Source organism: Bidens hawaiensis, unplaced genomic scaffold (genome assembly GCF_021521415.1).
Source record: "Bidens hawaiensis isolate Kalapana, Puna unplaced genomic scaffold, B.hawaiensis_p1.1 tig00002323_1, whole genome shotgun sequence".
Classification (NCBI taxonomy): Eukaryota; Viridiplantae; Streptophyta; class Magnoliopsida; order Asterales; family Asteraceae; genus Bidens; species Bidens hawaiensis.
This window is the reverse complement of record NW_027491125.1, coordinates 814,920-839,364: the sequence shown is the minus strand read 5'-3', so window position 1 is coordinate 839,364 and position 24,445 is coordinate 814,920. Positions and strand designations below refer to the sequence as shown.

The window sequence follows — 24,445 nt, the reverse complement described above, 5'->3', positions numbered from 1 at the left end:
ATATGTACGTCCGATAATAATAATCAAGCATCTTCATCCAATAATTCACAATTGAATGGTAAATCCAAGTCAAACAAGAAAAATATATGAAAAGAAATTTCGTTAGATTTAATAGAAGAAGATCAAGATGGACGACTTATTGAAGACATTTTATCTGGTAAATCAAAAGGTACTATTCAATTTCACAAATGTATTTTTTTATTATAGAATTAAGCTACACAACAGTATCGTGCTAAAAAATGGTTATAAAACTTACAAAACATCATTAACAGATTACTTGGATCATGGTGATCAAAGTCATATATGCAACAAATGTCATGCAAAATTGTGGAAGGATGAAGCATTAAGAGGCAATAAAAGACTCTCCAAATCAAGCTTTTCTCTATGTTGTGGTTAAGGCAAAGTTAAACTTCTAGATTTGAAGGAGCCGCCAGCTGATTATAAAAGTCTTTTTAGTTGTTCTGATTCAAAAAGCAAACATTTTTTGTAAAACATTCGCCGTTACAATTCAATGTTTTCATTTACTTCGATGGGTGGTAAAGTTGATTCATCCATTAACAGAGGTAATGCTCCCTTTGTATTTATACTTGGTGGTGAAAAATACCATGCTATTAGAAGTCTGCTACCAATGAATGGATCAAAGCCTAAATTCTCTCAGTTGTATATATATGACACTGAAAAAGAGGTTTCAAACAGACATCATGCTTTAAGGTAATTTCGCTTAATGATTACTAATTAACCTATTTAATTATTTCAAATTTTCAGTCGGTACTTACTTGCTATTTTACATATTCTAATCAGTGAAATCAACAATGCTTCCACATCAAGTTCAGACATTATAGATCTTGAGATTATACAAGATCTGAAGCTCATGTTAGATTCACATAATGAGTTGGTCAAATCTTATAGAATGGCACGAGATTGTTTTGAAAAAAATCCTAATGTGGATTTAAAGATACGCCTTATTGCAAAAAGGCAACAAGATGGAAGGACATATAACTTGCCTACCGCTTCCGAAGTTGCAACTTTAATAGTTGGAGACATTGACAACTCATTGGAACCTATAGATATTATTGTCAGGACTAAATCAGGTACAATTCAGCGGATAAGTGAACTACATCCTTCGTATTCACCGCTTCAATATCCGCTACTTTATCCGTACGGTGACGATGGTTATAGAATAGACATCCTTCATCGAGATGTTTATGCTTCAAAAACTCTAAACGACATACATGCACAATGAGGGAGTTTTTTGCTTACAGATGCCAAGACAGAGTTAATGTTTTCTCTTTGCCTCTAAATGCAAGGAGGCTTTTTCAACAATTGTTGGTAGATGAGTATACTATGATTGAAAGCGAAAGACTCTTTTATATACGTAACCAACAAAAGAAACTAAGATGCGAGACTTACGAGAATCTACGGTCTCTTAAAAATCAAGGAAAAAATGTTGTTTCTAAAATCGGTCAGCGAGTTATATTACCTTCCTCTTTTACCGGTAGTTCACGGTACATGTTGCAAAACTATTTGGATGCCATGTCGCTTTGTAAGTGGTATGGATATCCAGATTTTTTCATAACAATCACATGTAACCCAAAGTGGCCGGAAGTTAAGAGGTTTCTTGAAGACACGACGCTCAAGGCAGAAGACAGGCCTGATATTTTATGTAGAATATTTAAAATAAAGTTGGATGCCATGATTAAGGACTTGAAGGATAATGCAATACTCGGAAAAGTTCAAGGAGGTATGTTAATCATTATTCTATTATTCAAACCGGTTTTTAAATGTTTATTGATAATGAAGTATATATTAAAACTACTTTTATTGTTGTATATGGTTAATTCTATTTAGGTTTACTCATAAATATATATAAAGTGATGAACATTTTCATATGAAACACACCTTAATATATATAATTTAAATGAATACATTAATGGTTACATACATATGCAGTACAATATATAGAAACATGATCAAATACATTTTATTATTAACATGAAAATAGTGAGAACCAATTTGTTGTTATTATTATGTTTATTTTTATAGATGTTTCTATTATTTTTTGTTCGCGTTTGCTAATTTTTTATTATGAGACGTTATAAGTATTTGCTTATTTATATTTTGTTGTTATTATTAGATTTTTTCTTTTATTGTTATAAGTTTTTGTTTGTATTTGTTGTTATTATTTTATTCTTAATTTTGATTCTTTTGTTGTAATTTTTAGGTTTTTTTCTTTGTTATTAAAAATCATTGTTTATGTATATTGGTATTGTAGTTGGTATTGTTTCTTACGTTCTCACTTTTTTATAAATTGGTATTATTTCCTACGTTCTCATGTTAAGATTAAAATGTACATGAACATTCCCCTATATTTTACTATTAATATTATAGAACGTGTAGAATTAGGTTATATCCATATTTTTTAACCTGAAACTTTTAACCTAAAAGTTTAAAGCATGTAATTTACATCCATAGATGGTGAAGGTTATCAAATTTTAGCAAATATAATCTATTTATTCATGATTTTTAATATTTTTAACAACATTTTTTATCAAAAAATAATTTATGTCTTTTTATCATTTTATTTTCATTTTTTAGTTGTATATACGGTGGAATTTCAAAAAACGTGGGTTGCCTCATGCTCATCTGTGCTTGTTTATGCATGCTGATCACAAGCTTCCAACAGTTTTGACCATATTGATCCATTGATTTCTGCTGAATTACCCGACAAAGTTGAAGATCCAGAGTTGTATTATCTTGTAAAGGAGTTCATGATTCATGGTCCTTGTGGTATTGAGAATATGAACTGTCCATGTATGGTTGATGGAAAGTGTTCTAAAAAATTTCCAAAGAAATTCCGTGAATTTACATCCATAGATGGTGAAGGTTATCCTGTATACAAAAGACCTAATGATGGACGTTTTTTTGACAAGTCAAATATCAAGTTAGATAACAGAAGCGTTGTTCCGTATAACAAAAAACTTTTAAAAAGATATCAAGCACACATCAATGTGGAGTGGTGCAATGTTCAATCAAATATTTGTTCAAATATATAAACAAAGGCCATGACAGGGCCTCTGTTTGTTTTGTACCAAGCAATCAACAACATGGCCATCAAGAGTCGGTAGATGAAATAAAAGATTACTATAATTGTCGATACATATCTGCATGCGAAGCATCATGGCGGATTTTCTCTTATGACATTCATTATAGGAATCCTTCAGTCATTAGGCTTCCTTTTCATCTTCCAAGACAACAACAAGTTATATATGAAGACTTAGATGATATAGACGATGTCTTAGATAAACATTCAGTGGCTGCTTCCATGTTTTTAGAATGGATGAACTCCAATAAAACTTACCCTGAGGCACGTAAACTAAGTTATGTTGAGTTTCCTACAAAATTTGTTTGGAAGGTCGATAAACGCATGTGGGAAGAAAGAAAAAAAGGGTTTTCAATTGGTAGAATTTATTCTGTTTCTCCATCTCTTGGTGAAGCGTATTATTTACGAATTCTGTTAAACAAAGTAAAAGGTCCAAGAACATTCGATGAAATTAAAACAGTCAATCATGTAGTATATCCTACATTTAGGGATGCATGTTACGCGTATGGCCTTTTGGATGATGACAATGAATACATTGAAGCAATCTCAGAAGCAAGTTTCACAGGAAGTGGTTCTTATTTACGGAGTTTATTTGCTACAATATTAATGTCTGAGAGTATCTCTAGACCTGAAATTGTATGGGAAAGAACATGGAATTACTTCTCATATGACATTCTGTTTCACCAGCGTATTCTTTTAAAGAATCCAGGTATAAAAAAATAGAATTATTTACAATTTGATGTTATAACTATACTTCAAATTTAGCATATTTAATTAATGTAGACTATTTTTAACAACACTTTCAGGTTTAGTACTTAATGAACAACAACTTAAGAACCTTACATTGTTTGAACTTGAAAAGTTCTTGCTTAGAAATAACTCCAGTCTAAAAAGGTTTTCAACAATGCCTTTTCTTGATCATGAGTCTATCTCTTCCGCAAACAATCTCCTACTTAGTGAAGAACTAGCTTACAACAAGGAGATTTTAGCTCAAGAGTTTGCTCTGCTTTTTTCTTCACTCACTGATGAACATCGACTTATTTATGAAGAAATCATCACAGCAGTGGGTAAGAATAAAGGAGGCGTGTTTTTCGTTTATGGTTACGGTGGTACGGGAAAAACATTTCTTTGGAAGACATTATCTGCATCAATAAGATCTGAAGGGAAAATTGTTTTAAGTGTCGCTTCAAGTGGAATTGCATCTCTTTTGTTATCAGGAGGAAGGACTGCACACTCGCGGTTTCACATTCCTATAAATTGAGTTGAGGATTCATTGTGTTACATCAAGCCAGATAGCGATCTTGCACGTTTATTACATGAAACATCACTCATTATTTGGGATGAAGCACCAATGGTACATAAACATGGATTTGAAGCTTTGGATAGATCCTTAAAAGACATACTTTAATCTGAATCTGGAAAATCATCTGACCTACCATTTGGTGGAAAGGCAATAGTTTTTGGAGGAGATTTTCGACAAATACTACCAGTTGTTCCCGGTGGAAGCAGGCAACAAATTGTAAATGCCTCTTTAAGTTCGTCTTACATTTGGATGAACTGCAAGGTGCTTAAACTGACAAAAAATTTAAGGTTGACAACTTCAAACGACTCATTTCAAATAGGACAAACAAGGTTGTTTGCAAATTGGCTTTTGGATATAGGGGAGGGCAATGTTGGTGGTCAAAATACGGGTGAAGCAATTATAGAAATACCAGAAGACCTTCTCATAAAAGATTCAATAGATCCAATTTCTGATCTAATAGAATTTGTATATCCATCTATTCTTGATAATTTCAAAAGGCAAAATTTCTTTCACGAAAGGGCAATACTGGCTCCAAAAAGTGATGTTGTTCAAGAAATTAACGAGCGCTTGCTCTCATTATTTCCAGGAGATGAAAAGGAATATCTAAGTTTAGATAGCATCTGTCCAACTGAAATGATTAATGAGAATTTAGATGAAAGTTTATGCTCACCCGATATTCTTAATGGAATTAAAGCTTCTGGGCTGCCAAACCATAGAACTATTTAGAAATATTGACCCAAAAAGTGGATTGCGTAACGGAACTTGATTAAAGGTAGTGTTATTGGGAAATCGTGTTATAAAAGTAGAGATTATATCGAGAAGTTACATCGGAGATCATCACTGTATCCCAGAATTACCTTGATACCTACAGATAAAAAACTCCACATTAAGCTGCAAAGAAGACAATTCCCCCTTGCTGTATGTTTTGCAATGACTATAAACAAAAGTCAGGGACAATCATAATCAACAGTGGGTTTGTTTTTGAAAAAACCAGTTTTTACACATGGTCAATTGTATGTCGCATTATCAAGAGTTACGAGACGAGACGGTTTTAAGATTCTTATTCTAGATAGTGATGAAAATATTTCAAATACAACGTCAAATGTTGTATACAAAGAAGTATTCAGAAATCTGTAATAAGTTTGTAATTACTTTAGCATCTCTTATGTAATGTTTAACTTATAAGTTTGTAAATACTTTTTAATCATTTATGAATTAACTTATTTACTTGATTACATATTTATTTGCTTAAAAATTTTCAAATATTATCTTTATGAAAATAGTATAAAAATAATTTTAAACATAGATAACCTAAAACTACAACAAAAATTTCAGAATACATTTCAATACTTTTCACAAATAATCTCTATATTACACTAAAACTTTATGGAATTAATTTGTTAATATATAACTACATGTAATTTGATTATTAATACAATTGCTAATACTTAACTTATTTAACTAAAATAATCGGACGGATCACTAATCTACATCCCTTAAATTCCCAAATTATATTTCATAACCTATAATTATACGTCTTGTCCCATAACCAGTTTAATTCGTTCACTTCATAAAATCCGTTAACCATCTTTTATTTTCAATAAGACATATTAACGTATAATTAATTCAACCAATAACCTAACCACATTAACTTGATTAATTACAAGCATCTTTTCACTTTGTATACTAATTATCATATTATCCATTCAGTTATTTTAGACTTTATAATCTAATTAAACTTATAACTTATTCTACATTCACCTTTTATAGCGTCTTCCGTGTCACATTGCAAACACGATTAATGCTTATGATGGAATTGCAATGACCTTCGTTAATCCCCAAGGTCGTAAAACATATATGAAACTTTATGATGAGCAATCAAACCCGAACCTCAAATATAATTTCCCAAAATTGAGAAAATTCATGAAAGCAAGTGCGTTAGAGGACGGTCATGAATGCAACTTTCAATACAACTGCAATGAAGTATCTATGTTGGTTTCAAAAGTTCTCCATTAAAGAAAATCAATACAACTGATGTTTAAAATGAATGTGGAAAAGCAAAGTTTAGTTTGCTAATTGTCAACACATGTTTGAATAGTTTGTTTTTATGGTTTGAAGTTTTTTGTTAAAACATCTTTTGACTTTGTTGTGTTGAATGTTCATAGTATGGTTTAAACACTTATATTCTAATGTATTTGTTGTTTTAGTTTTGAATAGAGATCACTATTTCTTAATGTAGCTCTTGTCATTGTTATTTTTGCTTTTCTTAATGCATTTGCTTCCATGTTCACCTTCAAGTAAAACACAAATTGCATTTTTAATAACAAAGGTAATACGTAAACATAGTATCATTATACAACTTTGACAAATCTTCTTATTAGTGACTTCATTTGTGATTTATTTTTTGTCTTAACATAAATCCTTATTAAAGTATATATCAATTTTAATGTATTATATTTTATTTTTATTTTTTGCATTTTCTTTTTTTTTTACCCGTGTATCACACGGGTATTTAGCCTAGTATATATATATATATATATATATATATATGGAAATGATCAAGAGAGAACTCATACTTAAAGAGAGAACTAGAGAACTATTAGAGATTTATTTTTAATTAAATTAAAAAAGTATTTTTTAATTTTTTCTATCATTCTTTTTATATGTTGTTATTCTTCACAACAAAAAAATAAAAAAATTAAAAAAAATCTCGTTGTAATGCATATATGCAACACGTCGATTTTTTATAATGCATATGTACAATAGTGTGTATTTTGATATGTGAAATAATGTTGAATAGCATATATGCAGTTGTTTGTATTGTATATTTGCAACAGAGTTATATTATATACAAAATTAATAAAAAATCGATATTATGCATATGTGCATTAGAGTTGTATTACATATATGCAATAGTGTATATTGCATACAATTATTAGTGTTGTATTTGTGTATATTCAATAGTTTGTATTATATAATGTTATTGTGTTATATTATATGCAATAAAACACTATTGAATATATGCAATACAAATTAGTGCACATATGCACTACATCGGTTAGTTTTTTTTTTGAAGGAACCATATCATCTTATTAAAGGGAGGAAAGAAAAAAAATCACAAAATATTTTTTTTTTAAAGTTAAAATTAATTCTTTGTTAGTTCTCTATTTAAGAATAGTTCTTTCTAGATCATACCCATATATATATATATATATGCTATTATACGCGAATAATAACAACTATAATTATAATTAGAACAAAATCTATAACTAGAGATAGATAGATAGTTAGATAGGTTACCAGCTATCAAATACAAGAACTAGCACTAGCAATGTTGAGTCAAAGATTTAACCTAAAAGAAGCATAATGAAGATTGAAATCTTCTCAACCTCCTCAGAAATCGCTAAGTATGGAACCGAGCACACTTGGACATCCATGCAGGATTCTACTTGGCCGAGCATGATATTTTGCCTATCGGTCAGAGTTATCTTCATGAAATCTTCTTTAGTGTATATCCGAGTAGGGTTCACTATGTCTAGCAAGATTGTTCTTTATTTCCAAGCACAGTTTGCTTACTAGCAAACCCTTGGTCAAACCAAGCTTTTGAAGCCAAGTACTTAGAAGACCTAGCAAGGTATTCATTAATAAAAACAGTGGTCCGAGCATGCTTGATGGGAGTAAAAGAATTATCCTAAGGACTTATCGGGCAAGGTTTAACTCCGAGCAAGCTACAGTGTTACCAAGCACACCTTGCTTTGTCAATAAGTTATTCTCTAGCAAAGAGTTGAAAGGACCTCTGAAGAACAAGTTTGCTCGTTAGATCATATCGGGCAAACTTTGATATGGTCAAGAAGATTGAAGTCTGCTAGGTGAATATTTTCTTTGGAAAATATTCTAAGTAAAGTCTACCCGGATAACTGTTCCCGAGCACACTTCAAGGTTACTAGGTCTACTCGTAAAGAACAAAAAGGCACAAAGCCTACTCGAAGAAGACAAATGTTACAAAGTCTACCCGGAAGACCTGTTTTACAATCATTAGGGTTTCTAGAAGGAATGACAGCTGTTTTGTGGTGGCATGCCTATAAAAGGAATAATTTAGGGCACGCTTCCATACAAGTGGACAGAAGGACAGATTGGCCACTTATACTTTTCAGACCTAATCGAATATTCCTGATTGAGTGTGACGGATGTCCTAGGTTATCATTGAAAATACATTCCTTACAACAAACCCTAATCGATTTACATTTGTATGAATCATTTCTATAAATGGAAATCTTTTAAGTTATTGTTTGAGTCTATTACATTTATTAACCTCTTTAGCAACAAATCTGTCTGTTTTTGATTCCGCCATTAACAAACGGATATCTTACCCAAATTAGCAACTCGTCATTAACCCTCTTCTCGAAACATTTATTGTGTGGGTTATGACTTGGTTGTGAGGGTGAGCGATATATTCGGGACCGACAAGTGGTATCAGAGCTCTTGTTGGTTGCTATTTGAGTGAGTATTGTTGCTATTTGAAGATCTAAAGAAGAAAGATGACATAAGCATAACACTGTTCCATTGAAGTATGACGTCAACTGCTATGTTCTTCATTCTGTTCTAGATCTACAAATTGCCGGTGTCTTCTTTTCCTTATTTTGTTTAAAGTTTGCATCTTTATTATTCAGTCTTGCTTCAATTGAACCAGATATATCAGATCTGAAGATTTGATTCTCAGATCTGATTATTTTCAAAAATTTGATTTTTACTCTTTTTTTACTGATTAACTGTTTTTGCTTTTTAAAAATACCAAAATGTCTGGTTTAGAAGAGCAAGAAGTCTCCACTAATAAGATTCCTAGACTATATGGACTAGAAAACTTCACCAAATGGAATGTCTTATTTTAAGCGGCTGTGTGCTATAACGATGTCGATATGTGGAACTCAATCAAAAATGGTCCACAAGCTGTTGATGGTGCGAGTTATACTGCTACTGTGCGAGATAGGATGAGGAAAGTGGACGACAGGGCCTTAGCCATAATTAAGCTAGGACTGGCTTGGGAAATCCTTACCAAGGTTGCACATCACCCTACCGCTAAGGCGATGTATGATGCAATCCTTGAGATGTTCGAAGGGAACACTGAGCTGAAGAACATAAACAAACAACGTCTCAAGCAGCAGCTTGAGAGGTTCAAATACAAGAATGGAGAAAGATTGAAATCAATCCTTGAGAGATTCTTGGCAATAGTGAATGACCTAAGAACAACGGACTATGTGATGACCGATTTTGTCTTAAATACCAAGTTGCTGAACTCAATGCCGAAGGAATAGTACACTGCCTGCAAGTTCATCCTTCAAAAGCAAAACTTTGATCAATTGAAGTTGAATGATGTAGTTTGCTTCCTTAAGGCTGCTGAGATAGAGATGATAGAGAATGAAATGATAAAAGAAGAGAAGCCATGTTTCCAGGTGACCAATGCTCTTATTGCACCTATGGGAAACTTGTCTACCAAGAACCAACAGCAAATTCCTATCATAGAGGAACCAACCGAACATGGTGTTGATACACCTAAATCATTTGTTGGTTGTAGCTCAAGTCATCAAAGAAACCAGTCAAGATTCAATGTCCAACTTATAGATGACAATGACTCTGCCTCCATGGAAAGTGGACATATGCCTTACTCTGGTGGAAACAATGGTCAATGGAATGAAACTCAAGCACTCTTCTCAATGTTCACTGAGTCCTATAATGCATTTGTGGCCAAAGTTAATCCACACAAGTGTCATACAAGATGACTTGGAACAAATAGATGCTGATGACCTTGAGGATATGGATTTAAAGTGGCAAGCTGCAATGTTGGCACTCAGAAGCAATAGGTTGTTTAACAGGACTGGTAGATCTCTGGTTTCTGGTCCAAATGAGAGGATAGGTTTTGATAAGTCCAAGGAAATATGTTACAATTGGCAACAACCTGGACACTTTGAAAGAGAATGCAACCAACCCAGAAATTTTCAAATGAATCAGTACCAGAATCAACAACAGAGAAATCCGATGCAATATCAGCAGAATTACCAACGAAACCAGCCATGAAACAACAACAATCCCAACTTCAACAACTATCAACAGCCCCAAATGAATAATCAACAAGTTGTGCCTCAGAATCAAAACTTTCAAAGAAACCAACTCCCTCAAACTGTTCAAAATAACACCAACAGGAACAATCAAAATCAACCAAGAAATCAAGGGAATGTAGTTGTGGCTGCATAACAAGAAGGGGATTTTGATTGGAGTGATCATTCAGATGACATCACAAAAGCTAATGTAGATTTTATGGCAAAGATTGAGAACGAGGCTGGAATATCATCTTCTCAGGTACACACAACTCCTACAACTGATATACATGAAACACTTAATGCTTTATCTATAAAAGTAGGCAAGCTAGAGGGTGAGTGTTACAGAAAACAAATCATCATTAATTGGTATGAAGCAAGTGATGTAACCAATGAAGAGAAAATCAGAAGTTTGGAAGATGACTGTGTAAGTAGCTATAGAGCTCAGCAGAGGTACATCACAGAGATAGATGGATTGAAGAAGATGCTTATTGATTAGAAGATAAAGAACACAAAGTTACAATTGGAGATTGAGTTTCTAAAGAACTTGGTTTCCACAGGAAACATTTGTGGTATCTTAAACCAAGTAAAGGAGAAAGATAAGTATAAAGTTGTTCCACCACCATTCAATAACAACTTTCTGCCCAAGGTTGACAAAGAAAAGAGAGATGGATATCTTCAAAAATTTAGAGATATTTTTCAAGACAAAGAAGAATTCATTGATCTTTACAAGAAAGTTGAAGTGAATGAAGAATGAGAGTTTGTAGTGAAAGAAGATTTAAGAGAGGAAAAGTCAGTAGGAGTGCAAGTCTCTGAAGATGACTTTGATTATGATGATCTAAATATGGATACTTGAGTGACTTGAGTGACCAGATCACTCACTGAAGAAGAGATTCAAGCTGCTGAAAGGGGCAGACGACAGAAGAAAGCTGAATCAATTGACAAATTGCCTCAACTACCACCAATGACAGCAAAGATGAAGAAACTGAATGAAAGAATGAGAAGAGAACATGTGTCCTTTGACATATGTGAAAGAACAAAAGTAAGCTATAATGCAATTAGGCCACCAAGCAAAGCTGTTTTGCAAAGAATTAGTGACAACAACAAGAGAAGGGTCAGTGAAACAATTGTTGGTGACAACTTCATTCCAGTTTACCCAGTTTTCTCAAGCCATGAAGTCTTTGATATTGGGGAAGTTGAAACTATGGATGTATATGAAAAGAGGCAGTCAGTAGGAGTGCAAGTCTCTGAAGATGACTTTGATTATGATGATCTAAATATGGATACTTGAGTGACTTGAGTGACCAGATCACTCACTGAAGAAGAGATTCAAGCTGCTGAAAGGGGTAGACGACAGAAGAAAGCTGAATCAATTGACAAATTGCCTCAACTACCACCAATGACAGCAAAGATGAAGAAACTGAATGAAAGAATGAGAAGAGAACATGTGTCCTTTGACATATGTGAAAGAACAAAAGTAAGCTATAATGCAATTAGGCCACCAAGCAAAGCTGTTTTGCAAAGAATCAGTGACAACAACAAGAGAAGGGTCAGTGAAACAATTGTTGGTGACAACTTCATTCCAGTTTACCCAGTTTTCTCAAGCCATGAAGTCTTTGATATTGGGGAAGTTGAAACTATGGATGTATATGAAAAGAGGCAGTCAAGGCATAAAGGAAGCCTAGATGAAGTGCCTATAAGTATGAAGAAAATCATCTTTATAAAAGGCAAGACTGAAAGGCAAGATATCAAGACAGATGAATTTGTTCCTTTTTCAATTGACTATGATGGTCTAAAGACTCAGAAATCACTTGGTGTCAAACCACCTAGACCAAGTGAGAGATTCAGGAAGGGTAGTGATCATGAAAAGTTCAAGGGAAATGTATGGTGCAAGAAATGTGATGAGTATGGCCATCACACTAATACTTGTAATGAAAGACAAAATTTTAAGCCATTTCATGTTCCCAATTAGACAAAGTTTGGTCAGAACTTTGTGCTTTATAAACAGAAGTATGAAGAATACTTGGGAAAGGGAAAGATGTGTGGAAAGGAGACTATGAGTGAAAATGATCATAAAGTTGCAGAAAAGGTTAATAAGGAAAAGAATGGTGATTTTAAACCTAAGAAACATGTTGCAGAACAAGGTAGAAGAAGCAGATCTCCTAAGAAGTCAGAATCTGTAGTAAAAAAGAACATTCAACCTTTGATAATCATTCCCAAACAGTACACAAAATCAGTTAAGTCTGATGATTCTCAAGGTTCACCAAGTAGTGAAAATAAAGGAAACAGAGGAGTCTTTCCTAGAAAGAAACCAACTGAACTAACTGGTGATGAAAAGTTACTATTGAAACATGGTTATGAACCTCAAGGATTCCTTTGGAAACCTAAGGTTGAAGCTAAGGAGGAGAAGATAGTTTATGTAAGAGATTATTCAAGAAGAAATAACTATGTTGTTCAAGAATGTGACAGTGCAGTGGTTGATTGCCAAAGCACAATTTCATTTGTGAAAACTCCAAGAGAATGTGGATATGAGACAGACAATTCAGATAACACTGAGTTACCCATGTAGATCATGAACCAATAACACTCACACCCAATGCTGCTACTAAAAATGAATCTGATGATATTCAAGTTGAGATAGCTTGCACTTCATCATCTAACTAATCACTTTGTTTTAATGTGCAGGAACAGTCCGCTTCATTGAATGAATTATGGTATATGGATAGTGGATGTTCTAGGCACATGACTTGTGACAAAAGGTCACTTGTTAAGTATGAAGAGAAGTTTGAGAGACCAGTGGCATTTGGCAGTGATGAGAATGGAGGTAAATGTGTTGGAAAGGGCATCTTGACAAATGGTAAAGTCACATTTGACAATGTTTTCTATGTTGAATGTCTTCAATATAATCTTTTGAGCATATCCCAGATGTGTGATAAGGGTTATAAAGTTGGTTTTGATGACTCTCACTGTTTCATCTTAAGACCTGAATATGTTATTCCACCTGAGATGATCATGATGATGGCCCCAAGAAATGTCAATTTATGGGAACTTAACATGAAGGATGCTATTTCAAAGGGTGGTACATGTTTTGTATCTAAAGCCACTGAAAATAAATCAAAATTGTGGCATAGAAAGTTGTGTTATGTTAATCTCAAGAATATGAATAAACTAGTCAAAGGTGAGCATGTCATTGGCTTACCTACTAGAGAGTTCAAATTGGATGACAATTGTATCTCATGTCAAAAGGGAAAGCAACACAAGTCTTCTCACAAGCCTAAACTCATCAACTGAATTGATCAAGTGCTTGAATTACTTCACATGGATCTCTTTGGTCCTGTGAGTGTGCCAAGCATTGGGAAGAAAAGATACTGTTTGGTGATCATTGATGATTTCTCAAGATATACTTGGGTTTATTTCCTAAGTACAAAGGATGAGGCTGCCGAGTTAATCATGAACTGTGTAAACAAGATTGAGAATAAACTGGATAAACGGGTTAAAGTGATGAGAAGTGACAATGGTACCAAGTTCAAGAATGGATTTATTGAAGAATTTTGCAACAACAAAGGAATACTTCAACAATTTTCAGCTCCTAGAACTCCTGAGCAGAATGGTGTTGCTGAGAGGAGAAACAGAACACTCATCGAGGCAGCAAGAACCATGCTAGCTGATGCTAATATCTACCTGTCACTTTTTGGGCAGAAGCCATTAACACAACCTACTATGTTCAGAACAGGGTAGTAATCAACAAAAGTCACAACAAGACTCCTTATTAAATCTTCTATAAAAGAAAGCCCTACATCAAGTTTTTCAAAGCTTTTGGATGCAAATGTTCTCTTTTGAACACGAAGGATTACTTGAACAAGTTTCAAGCAAAATCCTTAGACTGTTTTTTTGTTGGCTACTCTACACACTCAAACGCCTACAGAGAATATGTGAAAGATCATTTGGTTGTAATTGAGTCATCAGATGTAGTCTTCAATGAAAATCAATTTAACATAGTTGATGGAGCAGCATGGCTGTTTGATTTAGAAAAATTGATCAAGTCTTTCAAGATCTATGCTGAAGATTTTGATAAATCATTTTACAAACCAGTGTGATTGAATAGTCAAATCAGAAGACATTGGATTTGGAAAAGTTGTGGAAAAAGGTTGCTAGTAAAGAAAGTGAATATACATTCATAAAGGATGCCTCAACTGCAAATGTTGAGCAAGTGCAAGACAATGTGCAAGAGAACAATCAACATCAAGAACAAGATCAAGTAGCTAATAATCAAGACAATCAAGAAGCACAAGATGATCAAGTTCAAATGAGGAGGATCCAAGCAACCAAACTGGAGAAGAAGCAACTGCTACAGGAGCAAGGTTTCAAGATTTGTTTGAAAGATTAAGATTAGGAAACAATGGTTCATCTACCTCAGGACAGAACAATGAGTAGGCACATGAAGTTGATAATGCTACATCTGATTTGGTCATTAAAGAACTAGATCTCAATGAATCAAATCTTGACACTACTGTGTCTACAGATATGATAGTTCAAACCCCTTACGTTGAAAAGAATCATCCTTCTGAGAACATCATTGGAAATATATATATGAAAGAGTTACAAGAAGTCATTCTGAATCTGCAAACATTTGTTTGTACTCCTGCTTTCTATCCCAAATAGACGCAAAGAACATTGTTCAAGCACTAAAGGACAACAGTTGGGTAGAAGCAATGCAAGAGGAGTTGGCTCAATTCAGAGATCTACAAGTTTTGGAACTAGTAGATAGGCCAAGAAACAGATATGCAATTGGAAAAAATGGGTTTTTAGAAATAAAAAGGATGAAAGGGGAATTGTGATTAAGAACAAAGCTAGACTTGTAGCTTTGGGATGCCTACAAGAAGAAGGGATTGACTTTGAGGAAGTCATTGCACCTGTTTCAAGACTTGAATCAATAAGAATTTTCTTAGCTTATGCTGCCTCAAAGAATATAAGGGTATTCCAACTTTATGTCAAATCTTCATTCCTAAATAGAAGATAGAAGAGGAGGTGTATGTTTCTCAACCACCAGGTTTTGAGGACCATATTTATCCTAACAGGGTGTATAAGCTAAACAAAGCCCTGTATGGACTTCATCATGCTCCTAGAGCTTGGTATGATGAACTATCAAATCACTTACTTGAAAATGGTTTCCAAAGGGGAGCTATTGACAAGACCCTCTTTTACAAAAAGAAAGGAAGAGATTTGTTATTGTTACAAGTTTATGTGGATGACATTATTTTTGGGTCAACCAATGAACTGATGTGTATGGAGTTTGAAGAGTTTATGAAATCCAAGTATAGTATGAGCTCAATGGGGGAAATGAATTTCTTCCTTAGATTACAAGTTCAGCAGAAGGCTGATGGGATTTTCATCAACCAGTCTAAGTATGTGCAGGACATACTAGACAAATTCAAGTGTAATGATCTGAAGACAACTTCAACTCCTATGGATTCAAAAGAAAAGATGGTAGCCAATGAAAAGGGGGAGTCAGTAGATGAGCATGAATACAGAGCAAAATTGGCTCACTGATGTATGAGACTGCCTCAAGGCCTGATATCATGTTTGCAGTTTGTGTTTGTGCAAGATTCCAGTCAAGACCTAAGGTTTCTCTGTAAGGCCCCGTTACCGGTAAGCCTACTTTGGCGTTGGAATTACTCATAAACATAGTTCTGAACATCAGAGTTAATTAAAACATTCGCGGAATATTAAAACTTTCATAAAACATTTTATAACAACCCATATCTTGTCTTAAAACAACATCTATTCAATTGTGACACCCGGTAAATTCCCAATCCCTTAAACCAAGTAATCAACCTAAATATTATTTAATTATGTTACATGCGCCTTGCGCGAGTGCGCCATGTTAGTCAGCGCGTGCATTTGTTATGTGCGCCCTGCGCGAGCGCGCCATGTTAGTCAGCGCGTGCATTTGTTATGTGCGCCCTGCGCGAGCGCGCCATGTTAGTCAGCGCGGGCATATTATGTGCGCCCTGCGCGAGCGCGCCATGTTAAGAACCTGCGTGGGCATATGTTATATGCGCCATGCGCGAGTGTATTGGTTTTATGTACCTTTTAACGTTATGTTGTCTAATGGGCTGACCATCCCGCATGATGCTAAGGCGGGTGCATCCTAAATCGTTTATGCGCGTGCGGAAGGGAACTAACCTCCCCGCATGGCGGGAACATTGAGAGCTAGTTTGTCTGAAGCTCCAAGATGGAATTGACTTCAACATAACTGATCACTATGTTGAAATACCAAGACCACCTGGAGAATCTACAAATGAAACTCAATGTCCCTAACTGCGAGAAGGTTACGTGCCTACCCGCAGCAAAGAAATGTCCTTCACGCAGAAAGCTATGCGCACCAAGTGATACGCGCAGAACACTTAGTCTATTCTCCAGACGTAAGGAAATTACTCCCGCCCAAAAGGAAACAATAGCGTGTTTCAGAGATTTTCCACTTTTTACTGTACACTGACAAAAGTACCTGAAAAAGCACACTGTAACATGAAAAGTCAACTGTCAGCCACCCTATTCTCACCAACCCCAGACCTGCATGTCCTGACCAAATCAAATCAAAATCTTTTATCCACTACTCCACTTTTAAATAAATAATAATAATTTCCATACTTTATCATCATTACACCTAGATATGAAAAGATTACAATCCCCTAAAGCAAGGGATTGTGTTCCCTTGAGTTTGACTATAAATATGTAACCTAAGTTATCACCCAAACACACTTCAAACTTCTCTCTTAAGAACTGCAAACTTGCACTAATCATCTCCCAAGCATCCGATCCTGTTACTAGGTAAGCCGAGAATATAACCTTGAGATCTACCTTCCAACCCTTATATTCTCCTATTTCTTGATCTTAATATATATACTTCTTAATCGTATACTAGACCTTCAATTCAAAGGCCAACACCAAGAAAACCCGAATCTCGATTAATTCCTTAACAAGAACCACAGGTGAGTCTCACAGCCCCTATTTTCACTGTTTTCACTATTTTTAAACTGCTTTCGGGGCGAGGGACACGTACTTAAATAATGTTTTATCATGGTATACTTACAAGCTATGCAAGCGATTATGTGTTTATGTTTCATGATGAGTAATGCGAACGGTTATCTATGGTTTTTCGATGTTAGTGCACCAGATTCGAGTAAGTGATCACTTTACCATTGGAACTCTAAGGGTAGGGACTGCTGGTTTGATCCGCCCACTCGTAGGGGTCGCACCTCTTACACAGACGAGTGCCTAGTATGGTCATGGGGCAGTACTATGGGTTTGAGCCCGCTCGTAGAGGTCGCTCCTCTTACGCAGACGAGCGCCTTGTTTTCCGGCACAACGTCTGCGCGTAACCCGCGGGACGGTATTATTCGCTCGTAGTGGCAGCGCCACTTACACAGACGAGCACAGTTCCCAGAAATGTTCGCGCGTAACCCGCGGAACGATTTTATCAGAATATGTTGATAGAACTATGTTTTACCAAGCATGTGTTTTAATGATGCTATCAGAATTATGTTTCAGAATGATTTTTATCAAGATTATGATGCAATACGATTTATCAAGTTACTAAAACTTGTGAACTCACTCAGTTTATACTGATTCAAATGTTTTTACGTGTCTTTCAGGAGATAACTAGGTAGCGCATGGAGTCACACTTAGAGCACCTCACGCTGAACATCTAAAACTAGCTTTTTGGAAGATTTTAGTTCTATCCCTTCGATGCGCATGGTTGTTCCCGCCGCGCAAGGGGATATGGCGTGGAAATCTTCAACAGTTTTTATACTTGGGTGATTTTATGTAATTTTTTTTAAACAATGTAATGTATTTGTATTAAACATTTTCATGCGCAATGAAAATCTTATCTTGAATGTTTGCAATGGCCCGTGCTTGAGTATCAATCCCCACTCGCGCGCGCCCGGCTGTTTCCGCCGTTCAGGGCCAGGTGTGACAGATTGGTATCAGAGCACTGGTTATAGCGAACTAGGAAAAGAAGTTTTAACCTAGACTATAACCGTTGGGGAATCGCATGAAATATTTTTTTCAAAGAATATTTTCAAAAGAAACTATACACACACTTAGGAACATGGGTCACACAGTGTAGTAGATAAAGAACATTATGTGCTCAGAGTACATGCGCTAAGTTTAATATATTTTCACTCTTTTAAAGCGAGAATGCCTCCAACCAGAGCCAAGGGAATTACCATGACACCCGAGGAACTCGCGGAAATAATCGCGCAGGCGATTGCGACACATGAGGCCAGCAAGGCCGAATCAAGTCAGGGTCGTCAGAACGAGACCCCAGAACCCGATTCAGGAGCCTTGGACAAAGGATGCTCCTATAAAACATTTATGGCCTGTAGGCCTTGGCCATTCAAGGGTACCGAAGGGGCCATTGGGCTCTACAACTGGATTGACAAGATGGAGACAGTTCTCTCCATTAGCAGATGTAGTGAGAACCAGAAGGTTCTTTACGCGACATGCATGTTCCAAGAAGCAGCTTCGTCTTGGTGGAAACTTCAAATGAAGACTTTGGGGCGAGAAGTTGCTCTTCACAAGACCTGGGAAGAACTGAAGGAAATGATGATGAGAAAGTTCTGCTCTCGCGCAGAAATTCAGAGTCTGCAGCAGGAATTCTAGAACCACACCATGGTAGGAACGGATATTGACGCCTACAACAACCGGTTCAACGAGCTTTGCCAGTTGGTACCCGACATGGCAAACACGGAGGAAAAGAAGATCGAGAGGTATATTTTTGGGTTACCTCCCGTTGTTAGGGTTCCGCTCAACGCCGCAGCGCCTCCAACCTTTGATGAGGCGGTAGCGCGAGCCATCACCCTTACAAGGGATACGGTCCGTGCGGGTATGTTGACTACGCGCGGAAACGAGCAGCGAACCTCTGACTCCAAGAGGAAATGGAACTCTCACCACCGAGGGTCCGACTCCAAGCAGCCACCGTTCAAGAAGCAGGAGAGCGTAAGGGCTTACGCGATCCAAGCCGCGGAGCCATCAAGAAAAGGATACAACGGGCCTCGCCCATGGTGCAACAAATGCAAGTTTCACCACGAGGGTGAATGCGCGAGCGTCACGTGCGCCAAATGTAACAGGCCAGGGCACAAGACGGTGAATTGCCGTGCTAAAGAAGCTGGAGCCAGTGACAACTGCTACGCATGCGGAAAGCCAGGGCATTTCAGTCGGGATTGCCCGCAAAGGGGAAACCAAGCTCGCGGGAGAGCTTTTGTGATCGGCGCAGGCGAAGCTAAAGAAGAGCCGAATGTGGTAACCGGTACGTTTTTGCTTAACGACCATTTTGCATCTGTCTTATTTGATACTGGCGCTGACCTAAGTTTTATATCTGCTGAGTTTAAAAACTCCCTAGGCCTAGCAAGCAGTAGGCTAGACACGCCTTATACTATAGAACTAGCCAATGGTAGGCAGTTATGCGCGAACGAAAGAACTGAACAATGTGTAATAGTCATGGGAGGTCACGGGTTCAATATTAATTTGTTGCCAATAGACTTGGGAAGTTTTGACATTGTGGTAGGTATGGATTGGTTAGCCGAGAACCGCGCGGAAGTTATTTGCCATGAGAAGCAGGTTCGGATCCCACTGTTGAACGGAGAAGCCTTGGTAATTCAAGGGGAAAGAAGGGGAGTTGCGACGAAACTGATTTCGTGCCTAAAGGCGCGTAAGTGCCTAAGGAAAGGGTGCTACGCCTTCCTGGCGCATGTCGTAGAAAAGAAAGGAGATGAGCGAAGAATTGAAGACTTACCAGTAGTGCGCGAATTTCCAGAAGTTTTTCCTGAAGATTTGCCCGGATTACCGCCGCCGCGACAAGTCGAATTTCGTATTGATTTAGTCCCAGGAGCTGCGCCAGTAGCTCGAGCGCCTTATCGATTAGCTCCATCTGAGATGCAAGAGCTATCCAATCAGTTACAGGAACTATTGGATAAGGGTTTCATACGCCCAAGCTTTTCGTCTTGGGGAGCTCCAGTACTGTTTGTTAAGAAGAAGGATGGTTCCTTCCGGATGTGTATTGACTACAGGGAGCTGAACAAGCTAACAGTCAAGAATCGGTACCCCTTACCAAGGATTGACGACTTATTTGACCAGTTGCAGGGATCCAGTTATTATTCGAAGATAGATCTACGGTCAGGATACCACCAACTTAGGGTCCATGAGGAAGATGTGCCGAAAACAGCCTTCCGAACTAGATACGGCCATTATGAGTTCTTAGTTATGCCCTTCGGGCTAACTAATGCGCCGGCTGTATTCATGGATCTGATGAACCGCGTGTGCAAACCATACTTGGACAAGTTTGTGATTGTGTTTATAGATGATATTCTGATTTACTCTCGGACCAAGGCCGAGCATGAGCAACACCTGAGATTGATTTTGGAATTGTTGCGGAAAGAAAAGTTGTATGCGAAGTTTTCCAAATGTGAGTTTTGGCTTAGAAAAGTTCACTTTCTCGGTCACGTTGTAAACGAGAAAGGAATACACGTTGATCCTTCCAAAGTCAAGGCCATCGAAAACTGGGAAGCGCCAAAAACCCCAACTGAGGTGAGGCAATTCCTAGGACTAGCTGGCTACTATCGACGCTTCATTGAGAACTTCTCCAAGATAGCTCTACCACTGACCGCGCTAACTCAGAAAGACAAGAAGTTTGTTTGGCGCGAAAATCAGGAAACAGCATTTCAAATGTTGAAACAGTAGTTATGTAGTGCGCCAATTTTGTCTCTGCCCGAGGGGACGGATGACATCGTCTTTTACTGCGACGCTTCACATCAGGGACTTGGATGTGTCCTTATGCAGCGAGACAAAGTCATAGCATATGCCTCGCGCCAACTCAAGACCAATGAAAAGAACTACACAACGCATGATCTGGAACTTGGAGCGGTTGTCTTCGCGCTAAAGATTTGGCGCCATTACCTCTATGGTACAAAGTGTGTAATCTTTACGGATCACAAGAGCCTTCAACATATATTTGATCAAAAGGATTTAAACATGAGGCAACGAAGATGGGTGGAGTTGTTGAATGATTATGATTGTGAAATTAAGTACCACCCTGGAAAGGCGAATGTGGTAGCAGACGCGCTAAGTAGGAAGGAGCGAATAAAAACGCTACGAGTCAAGGCTCTAAGGTTGACCATTCACGCAGATCTCTCTACCCGCATCCGAGACGCTCAGCAAGAAGCCTTGAAACCAGAGTTTGTTAAAAACGAATGCCTTGGGGGTATGATTAAGAGTTTGGAACTTAAAGAGAACGGCAATTTATATTTTGCTAACCGCATATGGGTCCCTCTCAAGGGAGGACTGCGCGAGCGGGTATTAAACGAAGCTCACAAGACAAGGTACTCCGTACATCCTGGCGCAGACAAGATGTACCAAGATGTTAAAACGCTGTATTGGTGGCCCAATCTTAAAGGCGCCATCGCGACGTATGTCAGTAAATGCCTGACGTGTTCGAAGGTGAAGGCTGAATACCAGAAACCATCAGGGTTGCTTCAGCAGCCAGAAATTCCCATGTAGAAGTGGGAACAAATCTCTATGGACTTCATCACCAAACTGCCAAGGACACCTGGGGGTTATGACACAATCTGGGTTATTGTGGATCGGCTAACTAAGTCAGCGCACTTCCTGCCGATCAAGGAAACCGATAAGATGGAAAAGTTAGCCCGATTGTATATTCGAGAAGTAGTTTCAAAACATGGAGTCCCAGTGTCCATCATTTCTGATAGAGATAGTCGGTTCACCTCAAGATTTTGGAGATCGTTACAAGGGGCTTTAGGTACTCGTCTTGACATGAGTACGGCATATCATCCTCAAACGGATGGGCAAAGCGAGCGAACAATCCAGACATTGGAAGATATGCTGCGCGCGTGCGCGATCGATTTCGGAGGTAGCTGGGATACTCATCTCCCATTGGTTGAATTTTCTTACAACAACAGCTATCACACAAGCATCAAGGCTGCGCCATTCGAAGCTTTGTATGGGCGCAAGTGTAGATCCCCACTGTGCTGGGCTGAAGTGGGTGACAAGCAAATGACTGGTCCAGAATTGATCCAAGAAACAACAGACAATATTTTTCAGATACGGGATCGCCTTAAGACAGCGCGCGACAGACAGAAGAGCTACGCAGATGTGCGAAGGAAACCATTGGAGTTTCAGGTAGGGGATAGAGTACTTTTGAAAGTCTCTCCATGGAAAGGAGTCCCCCGTTTCGGCAAGCGAGGAAAGTTGAATCCGCGCTACATTGGACCATTTGAGATCCTGGAAAGGATCGGTCCGGTTGCTTATAAACTCCGTTTACCCGCCGAACTCAGTGGAGTTCATGATACGTTTCATGTGTCCAACCTCAAAAAGTGTTTATCTGACGAAACGTTGATTTTGCCGTTGGAAGAGATTCACATCGACAAACAGCTGCACTTCGTAGAAGAACCTATAGCAGTAACCGATTGGAAAGAACAAAAGTTACGCAGAAGCAGAATCAAGTTAGTAAAGGTTCAATGGAACTCGAGGCGTGGGCCTGAATTCACTTGGGAAAGAGAAGACCAGATGCGCAAGAAATACCCACACCTCTTTCAGAACATGGCTTCTGCCAGCGACGTCTCCTAAATTTCGGGACGAAATTCTCTTAACAGGGGGAGAATGTGACACCCGGTAAATTCCCAATCCCTTAAACCAAGTAATCAACCTAAATATTAGGTAATTATGTTACATGCGCCTTGCGCGAGTGCGCCATGTTAGTCAGCGCGTGCATTTGTTATGTGCGCCCTGCGCGAGCACGCCATGTTAGTCAGCGCGTGCATTTGTTATGTGCGCCCTGCGCGAGCGCGCCATGTTAGTCAGCGCGGGCATATTATGTGCGCCCTGCGCGAGCGCGCCATGTTAAGAACCTGCGTGGGCATATGTTATATGCGCCATGCGCGAGTGTATTGGTTTTATGTACCTTTTAACGTTATGTTGTCTAATGGGCTGACCATCCCGCATGATGCTAAGGCGGGTGCATCCTAAATCGTTTATGCGCGTGCGGAAGGGAACTAACCTCCCCGCATGGCGGGAACATTGAGAGCTAGTTTGTCTGAAGCTCCAAGATGGAATTGACTTCAACATAACTGATCACTATGTTGAAATACCAAGACCACCTGGAGAATCTACAAATGAAACTCAATGTCCCTAACTGCGAGAAGGTTACGTGCCTACCCGCAGCAAAGAAATGTCCTTCACGCAGAAAGCTATGCGCACCAAGTGATACGCGCAGAACACTTAGTCTATTCTCCAGACGTAAGGAAATTACTCCCGCCCAAAAGGAAACAATAGCGTGTTTCAGAGATTTTCCACTTTTTACTGTACACTGACAAAAGTACCTGAAAAAGCACACTGTAACATGAAAAGTCAACTGTCAGCCACCCTATTCTCACCAACCCCAGACCTGCATGTCCTGACCAAATCAAATCAAAATCTTTTATCCACTACTCCACTTTTAAATAAATAATAATAATTTCCATACTTTATCATCATTACACCTAGATATGAAAAGATTACAATCCCCTAAAGCAAGGGATTGTGTTCCCTTGAGTTTGACTATAAATATGTAACCTAAGTTATCACCCAAACACACTTCAAACTTCTCTCTTAAGAACTGCAAACTTGCACTAATCATCTCCCAAGCATCCGATCCTGTTACTAGGTAAGCCGAGAATATAACCTTGAGATCTACCTTCCAACCCTTATATTCTCCTATTTCTTGATCTTAATATATATACTTCTTAATCGTATACTAGACCTTCAATTCAAAGGCCAACACCAAGAAAACCCGAATCTCGATTAATTCCTTAACAAGAACCACAGGTGAGTCTCACAGCCCCTATTTTCACTGTTTTCACTATTTTTAAACTGCTTTCGGGGCGAGGGACACGT

The 24,445-nt window shown here is 37.7% G+C and overlaps 3 protein-coding genes across 3 annotated transcripts; all 3 read left to right on the top strand.

The window, feature by feature from the left end:
* Positions 1-529: 529 nt before the first annotated feature.
* LOC143617617 (uncharacterized) lies at positions 530-1,243 on the top strand. The gene is made up of 2 exons (XM_077090123.1): positions 530-711; positions 766-1,243. Exons 1-2 carry the CDS (start codon positions 530-532, stop codon positions 1,241-1,243), a joined length of 660 nt encoding a protein of 219 aa, XP_076946238.1.
* On the top strand, positions 1,240-4,361 carry LOC143617607 (uncharacterized). Its single transcript, XM_077090117.1, has 4 exons — positions 1,240-1,741; positions 2,674-2,891; positions 3,413-3,809; positions 3,907-4,361. The coding sequence occupies exons 1-4, from the start codon at positions 1,240-1,242 to the stop codon at positions 4,359-4,361; spliced, it is 1,572 nt and encodes a 523-aa protein (XP_076946232.1).
* Positions 4,362-4,652: 291 nt separating this feature from the next.
* Positions 4,653-5,129, top strand: LOC143617597 (uncharacterized). The gene has a single exon (XM_077090109.1). The coding sequence runs from the start codon at positions 4,653-4,655 to the stop codon at positions 5,127-5,129; it is 477 nt and encodes a 158-aa protein (XP_076946224.1).
* Positions 5,130-24,445: the final 19,316 nt, after the last annotated feature.